Here is a 14,075-nt window from a genome sequence, read left to right on the forward strand (position 1 = left end):
GTAAATTAAATGCAATGGCGCACCTGGGTGGCATTGTTTAGATTTTTGTATTATTGACGAACAATGGCAGCCAAATACTTGCTGCAAGAGGGGTTCGCATATGTTTGACAACAAAGATTTGAAAAAAGTGTCATTTCATGCTTATCGGAATGACAGGCAGGCTACACATATATCGATACTTTCAACCCGGTGCGAGCGTACTGTAATCGATATATCGATGGCATATCAACATCTCTATTTTAATTGATGCCATAGAATACAAAGTATTATTTATGATTAAATGAGCAATTTATTGCTGTGTCGCATCAACTAAATGTTATCCGCATTGTCCACATTTCTGCCGCCGCTGCTGCTGTTGCTGCTTTGGACGCCGCTAACGCCAACGGCTCACGGTCACCAGCCCGATGAGCAATTCCATGAAGAGCTAGTGGTGCGTCCGCTTGCCGGCGACCATGTAAACACATACTTTCAGTTCACCACGCGATGGCACTACGGCGATCGCAACAATCGTGAGTAACAACTTATTACATAGTATATATTGACTTCGCTTGCAATCCGTTCACCCGCTTTGCCAAGGCTTCAAAGTGTATCCTGTCCTCTTATCTTAACTACATTTGTCCGTTGCAAGCGAGTGTCTAGAATTTGCTGCACTGCTTTATTGCTTTCCTCTCCACTTTGCAGTCTTTCACACACAACTAACGCCGCGCGTCATTGCCGAAATCCTGCAGACCTACGATGTCAAGGAGCTGCACATTAGCCTCACTCAAGGTCTGTGGCGCTACGAGAGCTGGGGTTATCCCATTGTGGATGCCACCGGTGGTGCCGAGTTGTGGGCGTGGTTCAGTGCCAGCAATTTGACCAACGATGCGGTGAACAAACAATGGATGCAATTGGCCAATGTGTTCTCCGGTGTATTGTGCTCCTCGCTGAATTTTGTGGACAACACCAATAGCATTGCACCGCGTCACATCTTTCGGCCGCAGTTCATGCACCACGCCGGAGAGAATGGCAAGCAGTTCGTTCGCTATGCGACATTGCCACGGGAAATTGTTTGCACCGAGAATCTGACGCCATGGAAGAAACTATTGCCATGCGGCAGTGCATCCGGTTTGGCCACATTGCTCAACTCGGGCTTTGTGCACAATACCAAATATCATTCATTGGGCGTCAAAGTGCGCACACTATGCGATCACGATGATGACAACAACTGTATTGTGGAGCTCACCCAAACGGCGAATCTGGTTTACGATCTCAAATTGCTGGAGCAGAGCAACACGGACTTTTCGTTGCGCCGTCTCTTTGGCATGGGACTGAATGGTTACTGTGAGCTGGCCACCAGCAGTCGCATCTATGCGCAACGCAGCGAGCAAGGCGAACGCTTTCAGTTGGTGCCGCCGCCCGCATTCAATGTGAGCAGCATACGCGGTGGCCATCGGGTGTCATATGGCGTCTATGACATACAACAGCAATTTGAGGCGGCAGCACCGGATGCTACACGACTCTTTAACATTGCCTGGATCGGTGAAAAGTCAGCGGGAGGAGGACGGCGTCTGGCTGTTAGTGCATTGAACTTGCCACCGCTTTATGCGCATCGCTATCTGCTGGGGAATGGACAGAAACGTGGACGCATTGCCACCGAGATACGCAACACACACTATGAGGATTTGCCGGTGGTGTTGCTCGAGCTGGTGCCTTGGTATGTGCACGCCTATTTGCACACGTTGCGTATACGCAACAAGGCGCAACAACGTCGCGAGTACGCCACGGATGTGAATGATGAGTTGCCATTTAAGCTGTTGCACTATGCGCCTGGGAAACAACGTGAATTGCCCACACATCTGGAGATTGGTTTTGTGCTGCCGGCGAAGAGCAGCGCGATGATTACCATCGAGGTGGACTATTTGCTGCTCAAGTGGCTCGAGTATCCGCCGGATGCGAATCACGGGCATTATATTGGTGCTGCTGTTATAAGCACACAGTTGCCCATGGGCCGCAATTATAGCGCCTTGCCGCCGGAGGCACATCTCTTCAAGGATTCGTTTAATGCGTCGCGACCAAGTTATACGCTGACGCTGCGCACGGAGGCGTTGATTGTGTCGCTGCCAACGCCGGATTTTAGCATGCCGTATAATGTGATTTGTTTAGCGTGCACAGTGGTTGCATTGGCCTTTGGGCCCATTCACAGTGTGGCCACCAAATTGATGATTGTCGAGCGACAGACGACGATGCCGCGCAATCTGTTGCGCAAGCTCATACACAAGCTCAAGTCACGCTGGGGTAGCAAGAAGGAGGAGGCAACATCAGTGCAGGAGACAGCAACAGACGAAAAACAGCAGCAGCAGCATGAGGAGAAGGAAGCGGAACAGCAAGAGTCGGTCATTTGTAATGAGCAGAAGCAGGCGAACATGTGATAAACTGAGATGGCAAGACTAGAGATAGAAGAGCATCGATGCATACTCTTAATCAGCGCCTACTCCTGTCGCTCTTGTGCCGATGGGGTGGCTGCCGATAAACATATTCCAAAGCACGACAGTCATTTCGATAACAAAACAAAATAATGGCGCTTGACATGTTTCGATAACACTTGTTCAATCAAATAAAGCGCTTCATGTCCATATAAAATGTGTATTACTTAATTTAGTTACAACGCTCATTTTTTAGCTGCAGTTAATGTTAACTCTCACTTAACGTCTGGAAAGTAGGCAACACTTTTCAACAGGCGTCCACACACACACACACACACACACACATACATAACACGGCGATGTGTGCAAATTGAGACAGGTCTTTGTTTTTATTGAATGCATTTCGCTTTTTATTATTTTTTTGTTTTGTTCATTTTTATACGTAAGTATTTTTTAAATAATAATAGTATCTGTTTTGTTTTAGCTTTAGCACAAATTGTTGCCAAATGTCTAAATGTAAATGCTATCGATGACAATGAGTGACGTATATCGGCATATCGAACATCATTTAATCCTTTTTCGTTTCATTCTTTTGCCATTCTTCTTTTTATCCGCTGCTTATGAATTACAATTAGATTAAAGTGCGTCCACATACACACACACACACTCGCACACATGCACACGTGCGTGTGCCTATGTGAAATAGTCGAGTTTGAGTTGAGTTTTGTTGTTGTTGTTTTTGTTATTGGAATATTTGATCATTAAATACTACTTATATGTTTTGTGTTTTTATTCTTATGCTTGTTTGTTGTTGGATGCTGCCATGTGCTTGCTGTTTGTTGAATGTAAAAATTGGCATTAAAAAAATATATATGTATGTATGTATGTAAAAACTATGCAAAGTTACATTTTACACGCGACTTGAAGACATTACGTTATCGATGTACAATTACAATAAAACGACAAAAAAAAAATAGTACGATTAAAAAGAGACAAAAAACACTAGGGGACAATTACAGAGAGTGGAAATGAAATTTGCGTATATAAATGTAATTTTAGATGTATGTGTATGTTAAGAGTTAAGATATATTTCTATATATGCATAATGGACACGTCTCCACGGTCACTTTCTCTCTCGCCCTCGTTCTTTCGTTCTTCGCTCAAATTACAATTACTACAAATACAAGTACAAGTACAAACTAATGCTAAATGTTTTTTAGAAGTATTAATGTGCTTCACACGCACACGCACATATTCAGGCCATTGGCTTAAATGGCTACTTTGCAGCAGAGCGAGCGAGACAACTGGCGGTACAGGCGGGCGACAGCTTCGAGTTGATTTCTTTTGTTGTTGTCGTTGTTGTTGTTGTTTTCCATGTTTCATGTTCTTCATACTTCTCGCTCTCTCACTCACTCTTCACTCACACGCACGCTTCACTGTGGCGGCTGATTGCCGTAGTAACCATAGGCGCCCGCTGGCGGTGGACCTTGCGGTGCTCCCGGTGGCGGCATCTGTGCTCCGCCTGGCGCCGGCCGATAGCCTTGATAGCCCTGCGTTGGCGGATACTGCGCATAGCCGCCAGCCTGCGGCGGCTGATGATACCCATGACCCGGATACGCGCTACCCGGCGGCGGTGGCCCGTAACCTTGCGGCGGTGGCGGCGGTGCGCCGTACGGTTGTCCGCCCGGCGCTGGCTGATATTGATTGGGCGCCATCGGTGGCGTGGCGCCATTTGGTGGCGGCGGCGCTGTTGCATTTGGCGGTCCGCCTGGCGGTGGCTGTTGCTGTTGTTGTTGCTGTGGTGGTGGTCCACCCTGTGGTTGTTGTTGCTGTTGCTGCTGTTGTTGCTGCTGCTGTTGCTGTGGTGTGCCATAGCCTCCCACGCTGGTGGGTGGCGTCGAGTACGTTGGCTGCTGTTGTGTGGGCAACGGAGACACGCCGGACACCACGGCGCTCAGCTGTTGTCCTGGTTGTCCAGGCTGCTGTTGCAGTGGCTGCAAGTAAAGGGATTAGGATTAGATTAATAAGTTTGCAAGCTATAGCTTCGGTTCGTGTTTAGGATAAGTACTGGTTGAAATATGTGCTGTGGTTTGTGTCTTACCTAAGCGATGAAAACTAAACGCTTAAGATAACTAACCTAAAGTCATGTTATTATAATAACAAAAACTATAAATTAAGGAATTGTAATTTTAAAATATTGCAGGCTGCTGTAAAGTGATTAATTTAGTAAGGGACATTAATATTTTAAAATAAATGTACAAGTTTTATAGTTTTAGTAGTACTGGTGGAAATATGCACCGTGGTTTGTGTCTTAACTAAACGATGAAAAAAAGACACTTAAAGAAGTAAGAATAAGCAATACCTATAAATTAAGGAACTTTAAGTGCAGTCATTGCAAGTAAAGTGATAAGGAATCATTTTACAGGTTTGCAAGCTACAGCTTTGATTCGTGTTTAGGAAAAGCTTGTGTCTTAACGAAACAATGATAAATTAACATTTAAAGAAATTAACCTTAAGTCGAGTTATAATAAGCAAAAACTATAAATTAAGGAATTGTAATTTTAAAATACTACAGGCTGCTTGTGCAGCGGCTGCAAGTAAAGTGATTAAAATAATAAGGGACATTAATATTGTAAAATAAATTTACAAGTTTTAAAGCTTTAGCTTTGGTTTGCGTTTAGGATAAGTGTCTTAACTAAACGATGAAAACTAAACGTTTAAGAATGTTATTAATAACTTGACTTTAGGTTAGTTACCTTAAATGTTTCACTTTATCGTTTAGTTAGGACATAAACCAACTAATTAAAAAATAATACTTATCCTATGCAAATATTATAAATTAAGGAACTTTAATTTTAAAATACTATTTAAAGCTTAAAGTCGTCCCAATACTTTCAACACTGACCTGCTGCTGTTGCTGTGGCGCATACTGTGGCTGCTGTTGTGCGGCACCCGCGCCCGGCGGCTGCTGATTGGGCGGCACACCCGCCACAGCTGTCGGTGGCGGCGGCGGCGTCGATTGCGGCGTATTGGGTCCATTCGGATTGCCCGCCTGCTGCTGCTGCTGATTGGGCGCCGATTGTTGTTGCTGCTGTTGTTGTTGCTGCTGCTGCTGTTGCTGCGGTGGCGGCGGTGTTTGACTCGGCGCCGTGCTGTAACTGGCCGGCGGTGGTGGCGGCCCAGCATTTGAGCCCGCCACACTCACCTGCTGTGCATTCGGTGGCCCCGGCACCGGTTGGCCCGGATAACTGCCGGGCGGTGCGCCCGTGGCCTGCTGATACGCCTGATACGGTGACTGGGATTGGCTGCCGGGCGGCGGTGGCCCGTAGCCGCCACCTGGTGGTGCACCTGGCGCACCCGCCTGACCGTATTGATTGGGCGGATAGCCGGCATAGGGGCCCATCGGCGGAGGACCGCCGGGCACGGCGCCCGCCTGCTGTGGCGGCGGTGGCCCATACTGATTGGGCAGCACACTTTGCGGTGGACCTGGCGGTCCCGGTGGCCCCGCCTGGCCTCCGGCCGTCGGCGGTGGCCCGTACATTTGTGTGGGCGGCGGACCCGGCGGCTGTTGGCCGGGCGCCACTTGCTGTGTGGGCGGCGGTGGCGGATACGCACCTGGGGGCGGTGCCTGTTGTTGTTGTCCGCCCGCAGCGGCGCCACCAGCATTGGGATTCGGTTGGTACGCATGCACCACACCTTGGGCGCCACCGGCTGTCGATGTGGGCGGCATGCCGGCATGATGATACGCCGCCTGTGCATTGGGCGGTGGCGGTGGTGGCCCATAACCCTGACCGGGTGGTCCATAGGGATAAGCGTTTTGTGGCTGGTACTGCGGCTGCGATTGCGGCGGATAGCCCGGATAATGACCGTGTTGCTGTTGTTGCTGCTGCTGTTGTTGTTGCTGCTGTTGCTGGTAGTTGACGCGATATTGTGCTTGCGGTGGCGGCACTTGGCCCGGTCCCGGCTGTGGTTGCTGTTGCTGCTGGTTCGGCGGCTGCTGTTGTTGCTGCTGCTGTTGTTGCGGTGGTGGCGGTTGGCTTTGACCCGGCGGCAGAGGTCCGTTGTTGGGACGCTGCTGTTGTTGATCTGTATGGAAGGATGAGCAAGAGATTACAATTTAGTAAGGCTAGGAATAGCAATACTAAGAACTAAACGGCAAGCTCTTTAGTGCAAGTGATTTAGTGTTTCATTCCGTTTGTTTCAAACAGAAAATATGTACACAAACGTTTTTATCCGATTGTTTCGAATAGTACATAGATTTGATTTGATTTCTTTCAAACAGCAAATAACTGTACAAACGTGTTTTATTCCGCTTGTTTCAAACAGCAAATAACTGAACGCAAGAAAAAGTATAACACAGATTAAATTAATTGCTTTGCATTATTGCTTAACATCGCTTTGCTTAATTTCAACACTTAAGCATGTTTCATTTCGTTTGTTTCAATCAGTCCAATACTTAAGTATGTTTCATTCTGTTTGTTTCAAGCAGTTAAACACTTAAGCTTGTTTCATTCCGTTTGTTTCCAACAGCAAATAGAAGAACGCCAACAGACAAAAGGAAGAATGTATTTTGATACAAATGAAATGAATTGCTAGCATCGAATTAAAGAATTTCAAGACTTAAGCATGTCTCATTTCGTTTGTTTCAAGCAGTTAAACACTTAAGCATGTTTCATTCCATTTGTTTCAAGAAACAAATAGATGAAACATCGATTGCCAAGTTGCATATTATAGGTGAAATAAATGTGCTATACATTACACTTACTGGGCGCTGCATTGGCCACGACCTGAGCCTGCCCGGCGCCGGCCTGGACATTGCGATACGGTCCCGCCTGTGGCTGTGGCCCAGCCTGGCTCACTTGCGGCGGCTGCTGTTGCTGCTGCACTTGGCCCGCCTGCTGCTGTTGTTGCTGCTGCTGCTGTTGTTGTTGCTGCTGCTGTTGTTGTTGAGATTGCTGTTGGGCACCCGGCGGCATGCCGGGATGCGTGGGCTGCTGCTGTTGGCCCGGATACGGTGGCATTTGTACAGGACCAACTCCTGCATCGTTGGCATGTTGCAGCTGCATTTGCGCCTGTATAACGCTGCCCGGTGGTGGCGGAGCACCCGGTGCCACCTGCTGGCCGGGCAACTGTTGTTGCTGCTGCTGTTGCTGTTGTTGTTGACCTGGTGGCGGTACGCCGCCCAAACCGCCAACAACACCCATCATGCTGTGCGGCGCTGGCGGTTGATTGCCCTGCTGCATCGTCTGCATAATGTGCGGAGGCTAAAGAGTGAAATACAGATAAAGAGAGAGAGAGAGAGAGAGAGAGAGTTAGAGTGAGTGGGAGAAGCTGGTAAAGAATGAAGGGGCAAACTTACGGGCAGTATTTGGGAAATGTTCATCTGCGGATCGGCGAGCTGCGCCAAATAGACGAGATTGCGATGCAGCGCCACCTGATAGCTCATGCACTCCTGCGACTTGCCCATGTTCTGAAAGTCCTGTATGGTCTGTATGAGTCCGCAATTCTCGTCCAGCATCTTCTGGATCTGGGCGGAGCTAACCTGCGGTGCTGGCACACCACCGCGCTGTCCCACCGCATTGGGCGGAGTGCCCATCATCACGGGATTGCCGACGCCAACGCCGCCGGGACCAACGACACGCTGCTGCATGGGACCCATGGGTCCCATGGGACCGACACCGCCGACAACGCCACCTGGCGGCGGTCCTCCTTGTCCAGTGCCAGGCGGCTGTTGTTGTTGCTGCTGCTGCTGTTGTTGTTGTTGCTGCTGCTGTTGTTGCTGCTGCTGTTGCTGCGGCGGCATTTGCGGTGGCGGCAACTGCACCGAACCCGGCGGCGGATGTTGCACGGGTTGTTGTTGCTGCTGCGGCTGTTGCTGCTGCTGCGGCAACGGCGGCGGCGGCGGTTGCGGCGAATAAACTGCAGACATTTTACTGGCTGCAGCCTTCTTCTTCCGCTTGGGAGTTTTCTCCTGTTTTTCCACAATTTTAGCGGTTATTATCAAACGGTGTGTGAAAGAAAAATTCCTGCTCCCCTTCCTCTTGTTTGCTACGCTTGCTGCCCACGCGCCTTGCTCGACTGTAGTTTGCGGCGCGTCAATTAAATAAAATTAAAATTGTCTACGCTGAGTGCGGTTTTTTTTCTATCTCTTCTTTTTCTTTTTTTTTTTAAGTCGGTTTCACATTCGGTTTCGCATTCGCCGCATTAAAACACACTCACACACACACACACGCGTGCACACACAACTACACGCACATTTATATATATATTTTATATATATATATCTCACAAATTTTTATATATAAATGAAAAATTGCAAACTACTTCGTTTGTGTTTTATTTAAGTAGCCAGCTGAATTTAGCAATTTAGCACGTGTCGCGTTCACTTAATTTGCGATGTAAAACTCTATAATTTTTAGCACAAAATTTGATGATATGCTTTTTGGCCGAAAAAGTCTACATAATTTTTCTTTTTCTTTCCACTTTTGCAAATTGCAAAGAACGTCAACGACGCTTTCAACGATTACAGCGGCCGGTCGATTACCATCCAACAAAAAAAAAAACTATCGATGCGCATGATGCGATACACGTTCAGACTGGGCATGATGCGTCCGCATGGCCAAACTTTGCATTTATTGAGCCGCTAATTATATCTTCTCTAAAATTAATAAAACTTAAAAATAAAATAAAATTTATTAACTATGCGCACTCTCGCATTACTTTTATTTCATAAAATTGTATTAAAACAGTTTGCATGACGGTTGGTCGTATGCCAACATGGCGCTCTTCTGCTCACATTCAGCGAATTAAAATTTTATAAAATTTGTGTCTGTACCATGAAGTTATGAGTATTGCTTCAAAGAATTTACAAAAATTTGCAAAATTTAGTTACATACTGAAAACTTATGCATATATATGTATATTAATTTTGCAACATTTTTTGCCGATATTGTTTAACAACCGGCAGCATCAAGTGTAGGGGTACATCGTAAAACACATATCGATAACTATTAACGATAACAATAGCACGCTCACAGCGATCAATCTCTTATTTTTTCACAATTTATTTTGTTGGACTGGCTTTTAGCCAAATTGATTAAAGCAGCGAGTGTATGTGTGTGTTGTGTGAGTGTATGTTTATGCATGTGTGAGCGTGCGAATTATTAAACAAAAACCAAGAACCAGATTACTCAATATCAAAGTGCAATATTCATTTGCCGCGCCAACAAGCATCTGAAGAAAAATGGTTCAATAAACACGAAAGAAAAATACCAAATCGAAATTAACTGTATTTTTTGTTTGTGTGCACAACAATTAACGAATGGAACATACAAAAAGTTAATAAAAAAAAAAAGAAAAAGTTTGCCAGCAGAGCGTCAGAGAAAAACGAAAAATAACAACAATTGTGACAGCAGCAGCAAACAGCAATAGACCCGCAGAAGTGAGAGAAAGAGTGCGAGAGAGAGCTATAGAGTGGGAGAGCAGCAACAACCACAAACAAGAACAGCAGCAACAGCAACACTTCAGCGCAGTGATGAGAAAAGTGATGAAACACACTGGGAGCCCAACAACACAAGTGTTAAATGTAAAATAAAAACGTGCGGCAGATAGACGTGTGCATACGACATACATATGTATATGTATATGTAAATAGTAATAGAAACACTTCGAACAGAACTGCAAAAATCAACGGTCATCCTTTTTGTAGGCGCTCTCCGGCTTTGCACAGCACGCTTGTGTGTATTAAATATCGATTTTGTTACCCTCTGCGCGCCTCACGTTCATTGCACATGTGTGCGTGCGTATGTATGTGTTGTATATGTGCAGTTCGAAGCGCGAGCTTGTGTGCGAGTGTGTAAAAAAACAATAATTGCGATATCGATAACGATAATACGATACGATAGTGAAAAATAAATACAAACAAAACAAAAAAAGTTTTGAGCGCGTTATCAAAAGCACACGGAACACAGCAATAACAAGCACAGCTACAACTATAAAGCCGGCGGCGCGTTTTTTGTTGTTGTTTTTTTTTTTTTGCATTTAGTGAGTGAACGGGGGAGCTTTTGTTATTTTTTTTGCTTTGCTTTCGCTCTGGTGTGTGTGTTTTTTGGTTTTCACTTAACCAAGATCCAAAGCGTAACAACAATAATAATAATAATAATAGTGAAGAACCGAAAACGACGTTGACAACGGACAACGCAGCAGCCAGGGCAAAATAGTAAAAAGAGAAGAATATTAGCGACATTTGTTTTTTTTTTTTTTGTGAGGAGGTAAGAAGAGAACTTCTTACCAATGATTTCGCTGTTGCAAATGAAGTTCCATGCGCTGCTTTTGCTGCTGTCAAAGGTCTGGACATGCATATGTTTCATGTTCAATCGCCAAGTGCGCGCTGTAAGTAATTTACAATAAATTATAATAACCATAAAACCTTGCACACTTTCCACTTGTTTCAAATTTAGTTAAATTTCTAGTTTTTTTTTGTGTGTTACTTGTGTTGTGTCGTGTTATCACAGAACACGCAGTGATTAAATAACATAAACGGTACTCGCTGGTCAAGGCTGCGATAAGCAATTGCACACCACACCCACCCACACCCCCTTCTTTGGCCTTTTGATTTTGCCTTTACCTTTCCGGGTCTCTTTCCACACGCTTCCAATCAATCCTTTATCACACAATGACAGTTTCCAATTGCTGTCGCTGCAGCTGAGCGGCGTCGTCTTCTTATCATGTTTCCTTACTCTCTCGCATATACAATGTACGTATGTGCTGTGGCAGCATGACGCTGCATTGCATAGGGAGATTCACACAGAACATGCTGCTGTGCTGTACTCCCTCCGTCCATCCCACTCTCACTTCCACATTGTACTCATACTACTACTTACATGCTTGTCTTACCTAAGCATATTACATTTGATGTGTGTGTGTGATTGTGTGCTAAAAACACAACGACTAAATACACATGCAGTGCTGTACAGCCGCCATCCCACTCTTACTCCCTTAGCACACACACACACACAAGCTCACTCGTTTACTACTTTCTTTGTCTTACCTGAGCTTAAAACTTTTAATGATGATTAGCAGCATCAACTGTGCGTGTGTTTGTGTGTGTACGTTAACAAAAAAATAAAACAATTACAATTTTGAATGTGCCAACATATTTGAATGTATAAAATTAACTCTCTTAGTTTATCCAGTATCAGCCGGTTAAATATGAACTCTTCCCGCTGTCACCGGTGTCGCGGCATCGACTCAGTTTGGTGCAGCGCAAAACTTTGGTGTTGGACTTGGACGAGACGCTGATACACTCACATCACAATGCGATGCCCAGGAATACGGTGAAGCCGGGCACGCCGCACGATTTTACCGTTAAAGTGACGATCGATAGACATCCAGTGCGATTCTTTGTGCACAAACGGCCGCATGTCGATTACTTTTTGGATGTGGTGAGTAATCGAAAGGATACACTTCGATTCGATTCGATTCCGATAAGCTCGTTCGTTCTATTCAATCGTATTCAAATTTAAAAGCTTTCTATCTCTACGAAGAGCGTCGTTTTCGTCAACGTTGAGCAGACTAAATTATAGTGTATTGTGCTACACAACAAGTCGCAATTATTCAGTCTTTTAGAGCTTGACTCATTTTGGGGTTCAACAAACCTCTTTAGGAATTGCTAAGTGCTTAGAGTGAAATAAGCAGCTTTTGTGACTAAAGCAGCGTTTAAAAATGTCTCATATTTTAAAAGTGTTACTTACTTGATGAACTTTGACTTCGTTTGGAAGTCATTTGCATTTGTAGCTCTTGTTGCTTTCAATTTCAAAAGCTGTGCTGCATTAAACTTTTACCCTTCTAGCGCTTAAAGTTAGTTTAGTGATAGTTTAATCATTCTGAATAAAAAAATAGAGGATACAAAATCATGGCATTAGATAAGCCCAAAATTATATTAAGACATCCAACTCATATGCATCTTTATCTATTTATGAATCAGGTATCGCAATGGTATGATCTGGTTGTGTTTACGGCCAGCATGGAGATCTATGGAGCTGCTGTTGCTGACAAATTGGACAACGGCCGCAATATATTGCGGCGTCGATACTACAGACAGCACTGCACGCCCGACTATGGCTCCTATACCAAAGATTTGTCAGCCATATGCAGTGATTTGAATAGGGTAAGTAAACCCCGTATATATTATAGATACATTGTTAATATTCTTTTTTTTTTTGTAGATATTTATAATTGACAATTCGCCTGGGGCATATCGGTGTTTTCCAAATAATGCAATCCCCATTAAAAGTTGGTTCTCCGATCCAATGGATACGGCATTATTATCGTTGCTGCCCATGCTCGACGCGCTGAGATTTACCAACGATGTGCGTTCGGTGTTATCGCGAAATCTTCACCTGCATCGCCTGTGGTAGCAGGTGTGCCGCCACCAAGTGTAGCTAATGCAACAAATTTAACATCAACATCAGATGCGAAGTTACAAATTAAAATTAGCAACAACAGAAACAGAAACAACAACAACAACAAGATGAAACAACAACAAAAGAAACAGAAAAAAAATAAGGTGGTGCTGTGACACATAAACGAATTTTATGTTTAATAATAGGACAGAATGAATGGATCGATTTTTCTATAATCTGTATTACATTTTCAATTAATGCAACGTTTTCTAACTAATTATACATAATGTTCGTATCATTTAACTACATATGAATATATATTTATATACATGCATATATTTATATATATATACAATATCGATTATACAATTCTTTGTGCTAGAAAATTAAATTGTTTGCGTTATTTTTGTACTATAATGATGATAATGATGATAAAGACGATGATGATGTAGATGTTGATGTTGAGACAAGAAACTACAGTATGTTTTTCAGGCAGGCAAATAAAATAAATAATTATGTTGACACACAAACAGACATAGACACACCTTACACACACACACACACACATATATATATCATAAAAACACTTTAGCTAAGACAACTACAACACATACACATATGCATAGATATATACATTATATATATATTTATGTTAGGCATAGTTTGTTGTAATTACATTAAAATTAATTATTATTATTATTATGATTACTATTATTAAATGCAAGCCACAAGGCAGGAAACATTGTTTTCTATATATACATACAACAACAACAACGTAAAGATTAATGAACTTTTGTATAGGTTTTTTTTTTTTTTTTTTTGTGTAAAAACAAATCAGGCAACAAATAACTTTTAAACCTCTATAGTTTTCGTTAAAAAAAAAAACAATCAAGAAAAACGAAACGAAAATGCAACCAAAACTAAATTTTCAATGGACTAAGTGTATATGTTAAAGGAAAAAACAAAAACAAGATTGAAAAGTAAAAGGATTATGTTAACTCTTAAGATTAATTAATTAGAGATGCCTGCATGCAGGCAAAAATGGCATTGAAGGCGTACTATATTTGTATTTAAACTTGAATAAGATGATGAGAACTATTAAAGCATAAAAACAAAAAACATAAAATTCATTTCAACATCTAATTCTAAGGGCAAAACCACAAAACTTTTGGCTTTTGTTAAATCAATTTGCCATGCCCCCAGAGAATGAAATAACTAGGGATTAATGAGAGCGCCAAATCATGAAATATATATATATATATATATA

The 14,075-nt window shown here is 43.5% G+C and overlaps 3 protein-coding genes across 5 annotated transcripts; 2 read left to right on the forward strand and 1 right to left on the reverse strand.

The window, feature by feature from the left end:
• Positions 1-206: 206 nt before the first annotated feature.
• LOC117576532 (GPI transamidase component PIG-T) lies at positions 207-2,622 on the forward strand. Its single transcript, XM_034261360.2, has 2 exons — positions 207-509; positions 682-2,622. Exons 1-2 carry the CDS (start codon positions 314-316, stop codon positions 2,409-2,411), a joined length of 1,926 nt encoding a protein of 641 aa, XP_034117251.1. The 5' UTR covers positions 207-313; the 3' UTR covers positions 2,412-2,622.
• A 242-nt stretch (positions 2,623-2,864) lies between these two features.
• LOC117570514 (basic proline-rich protein) lies at positions 2,865-8,923 on the reverse strand. Of its 2 annotated transcripts, none has more exons than XM_034252217.2 (4): positions 7,765-8,923; positions 7,165-7,669; positions 5,311-6,491; positions 2,865-4,399 (listed from the first exon to the last, which is right to left on the reverse strand). In XM_034252217.2, the coding sequence occupies exons 1-4, from the start codon at positions 8,332-8,334 to the stop codon at positions 3,839-3,841; spliced, it is 2,817 nt and encodes a 938-aa protein (XP_034108108.1). In that variant the 5' UTR covers positions 8,335-8,923; the 3' UTR covers positions 2,865-3,838. The 2 variants fall into 2 exon arrangements, with proteins under 2 accessions (XP_034108108.1, XP_034108115.1); XM_034252224.2 differs by having other exon boundaries at positions 7,171-7,669; positions 7,765-8,921.
• Positions 8,924-10,474: 1,551 nt separating this feature from the next.
• On the forward strand, positions 10,475-13,072 carry LOC117575269 (CTD nuclear envelope phosphatase 1 homolog). Of its 2 annotated transcripts, none has more exons than XM_034259407.2 (4): positions 10,475-10,796; positions 11,591-11,848; positions 12,391-12,573; positions 12,632-13,072. In XM_034259407.2, exons 1-4 carry the CDS (start codon positions 10,698-10,700, stop codon positions 12,821-12,823), a joined length of 732 nt encoding a protein of 243 aa, XP_034115298.1. In that variant the 5' UTR covers positions 10,475-10,697; the 3' UTR covers positions 12,824-13,072. The 2 variants fall into 2 exon arrangements, with proteins under 2 accessions (XP_034115298.1, XP_034115308.1); XM_034259417.2 differs by having other exon boundaries at positions 10,476-10,796; positions 11,600-11,848.
• The last annotated feature ends 1,003 nt before the right edge of the window (positions 13,073-14,075 follow it).

Source organism: Drosophila albomicans, chromosome X (assembly GCF_009650485.2).
Source record: "Drosophila albomicans strain 15112-1751.03 chromosome X, ASM965048v2, whole genome shotgun sequence".
Taxonomy (NCBI): Eukaryota; Metazoa; Arthropoda; class Insecta; order Diptera; family Drosophilidae; genus Drosophila; species Drosophila albomicans.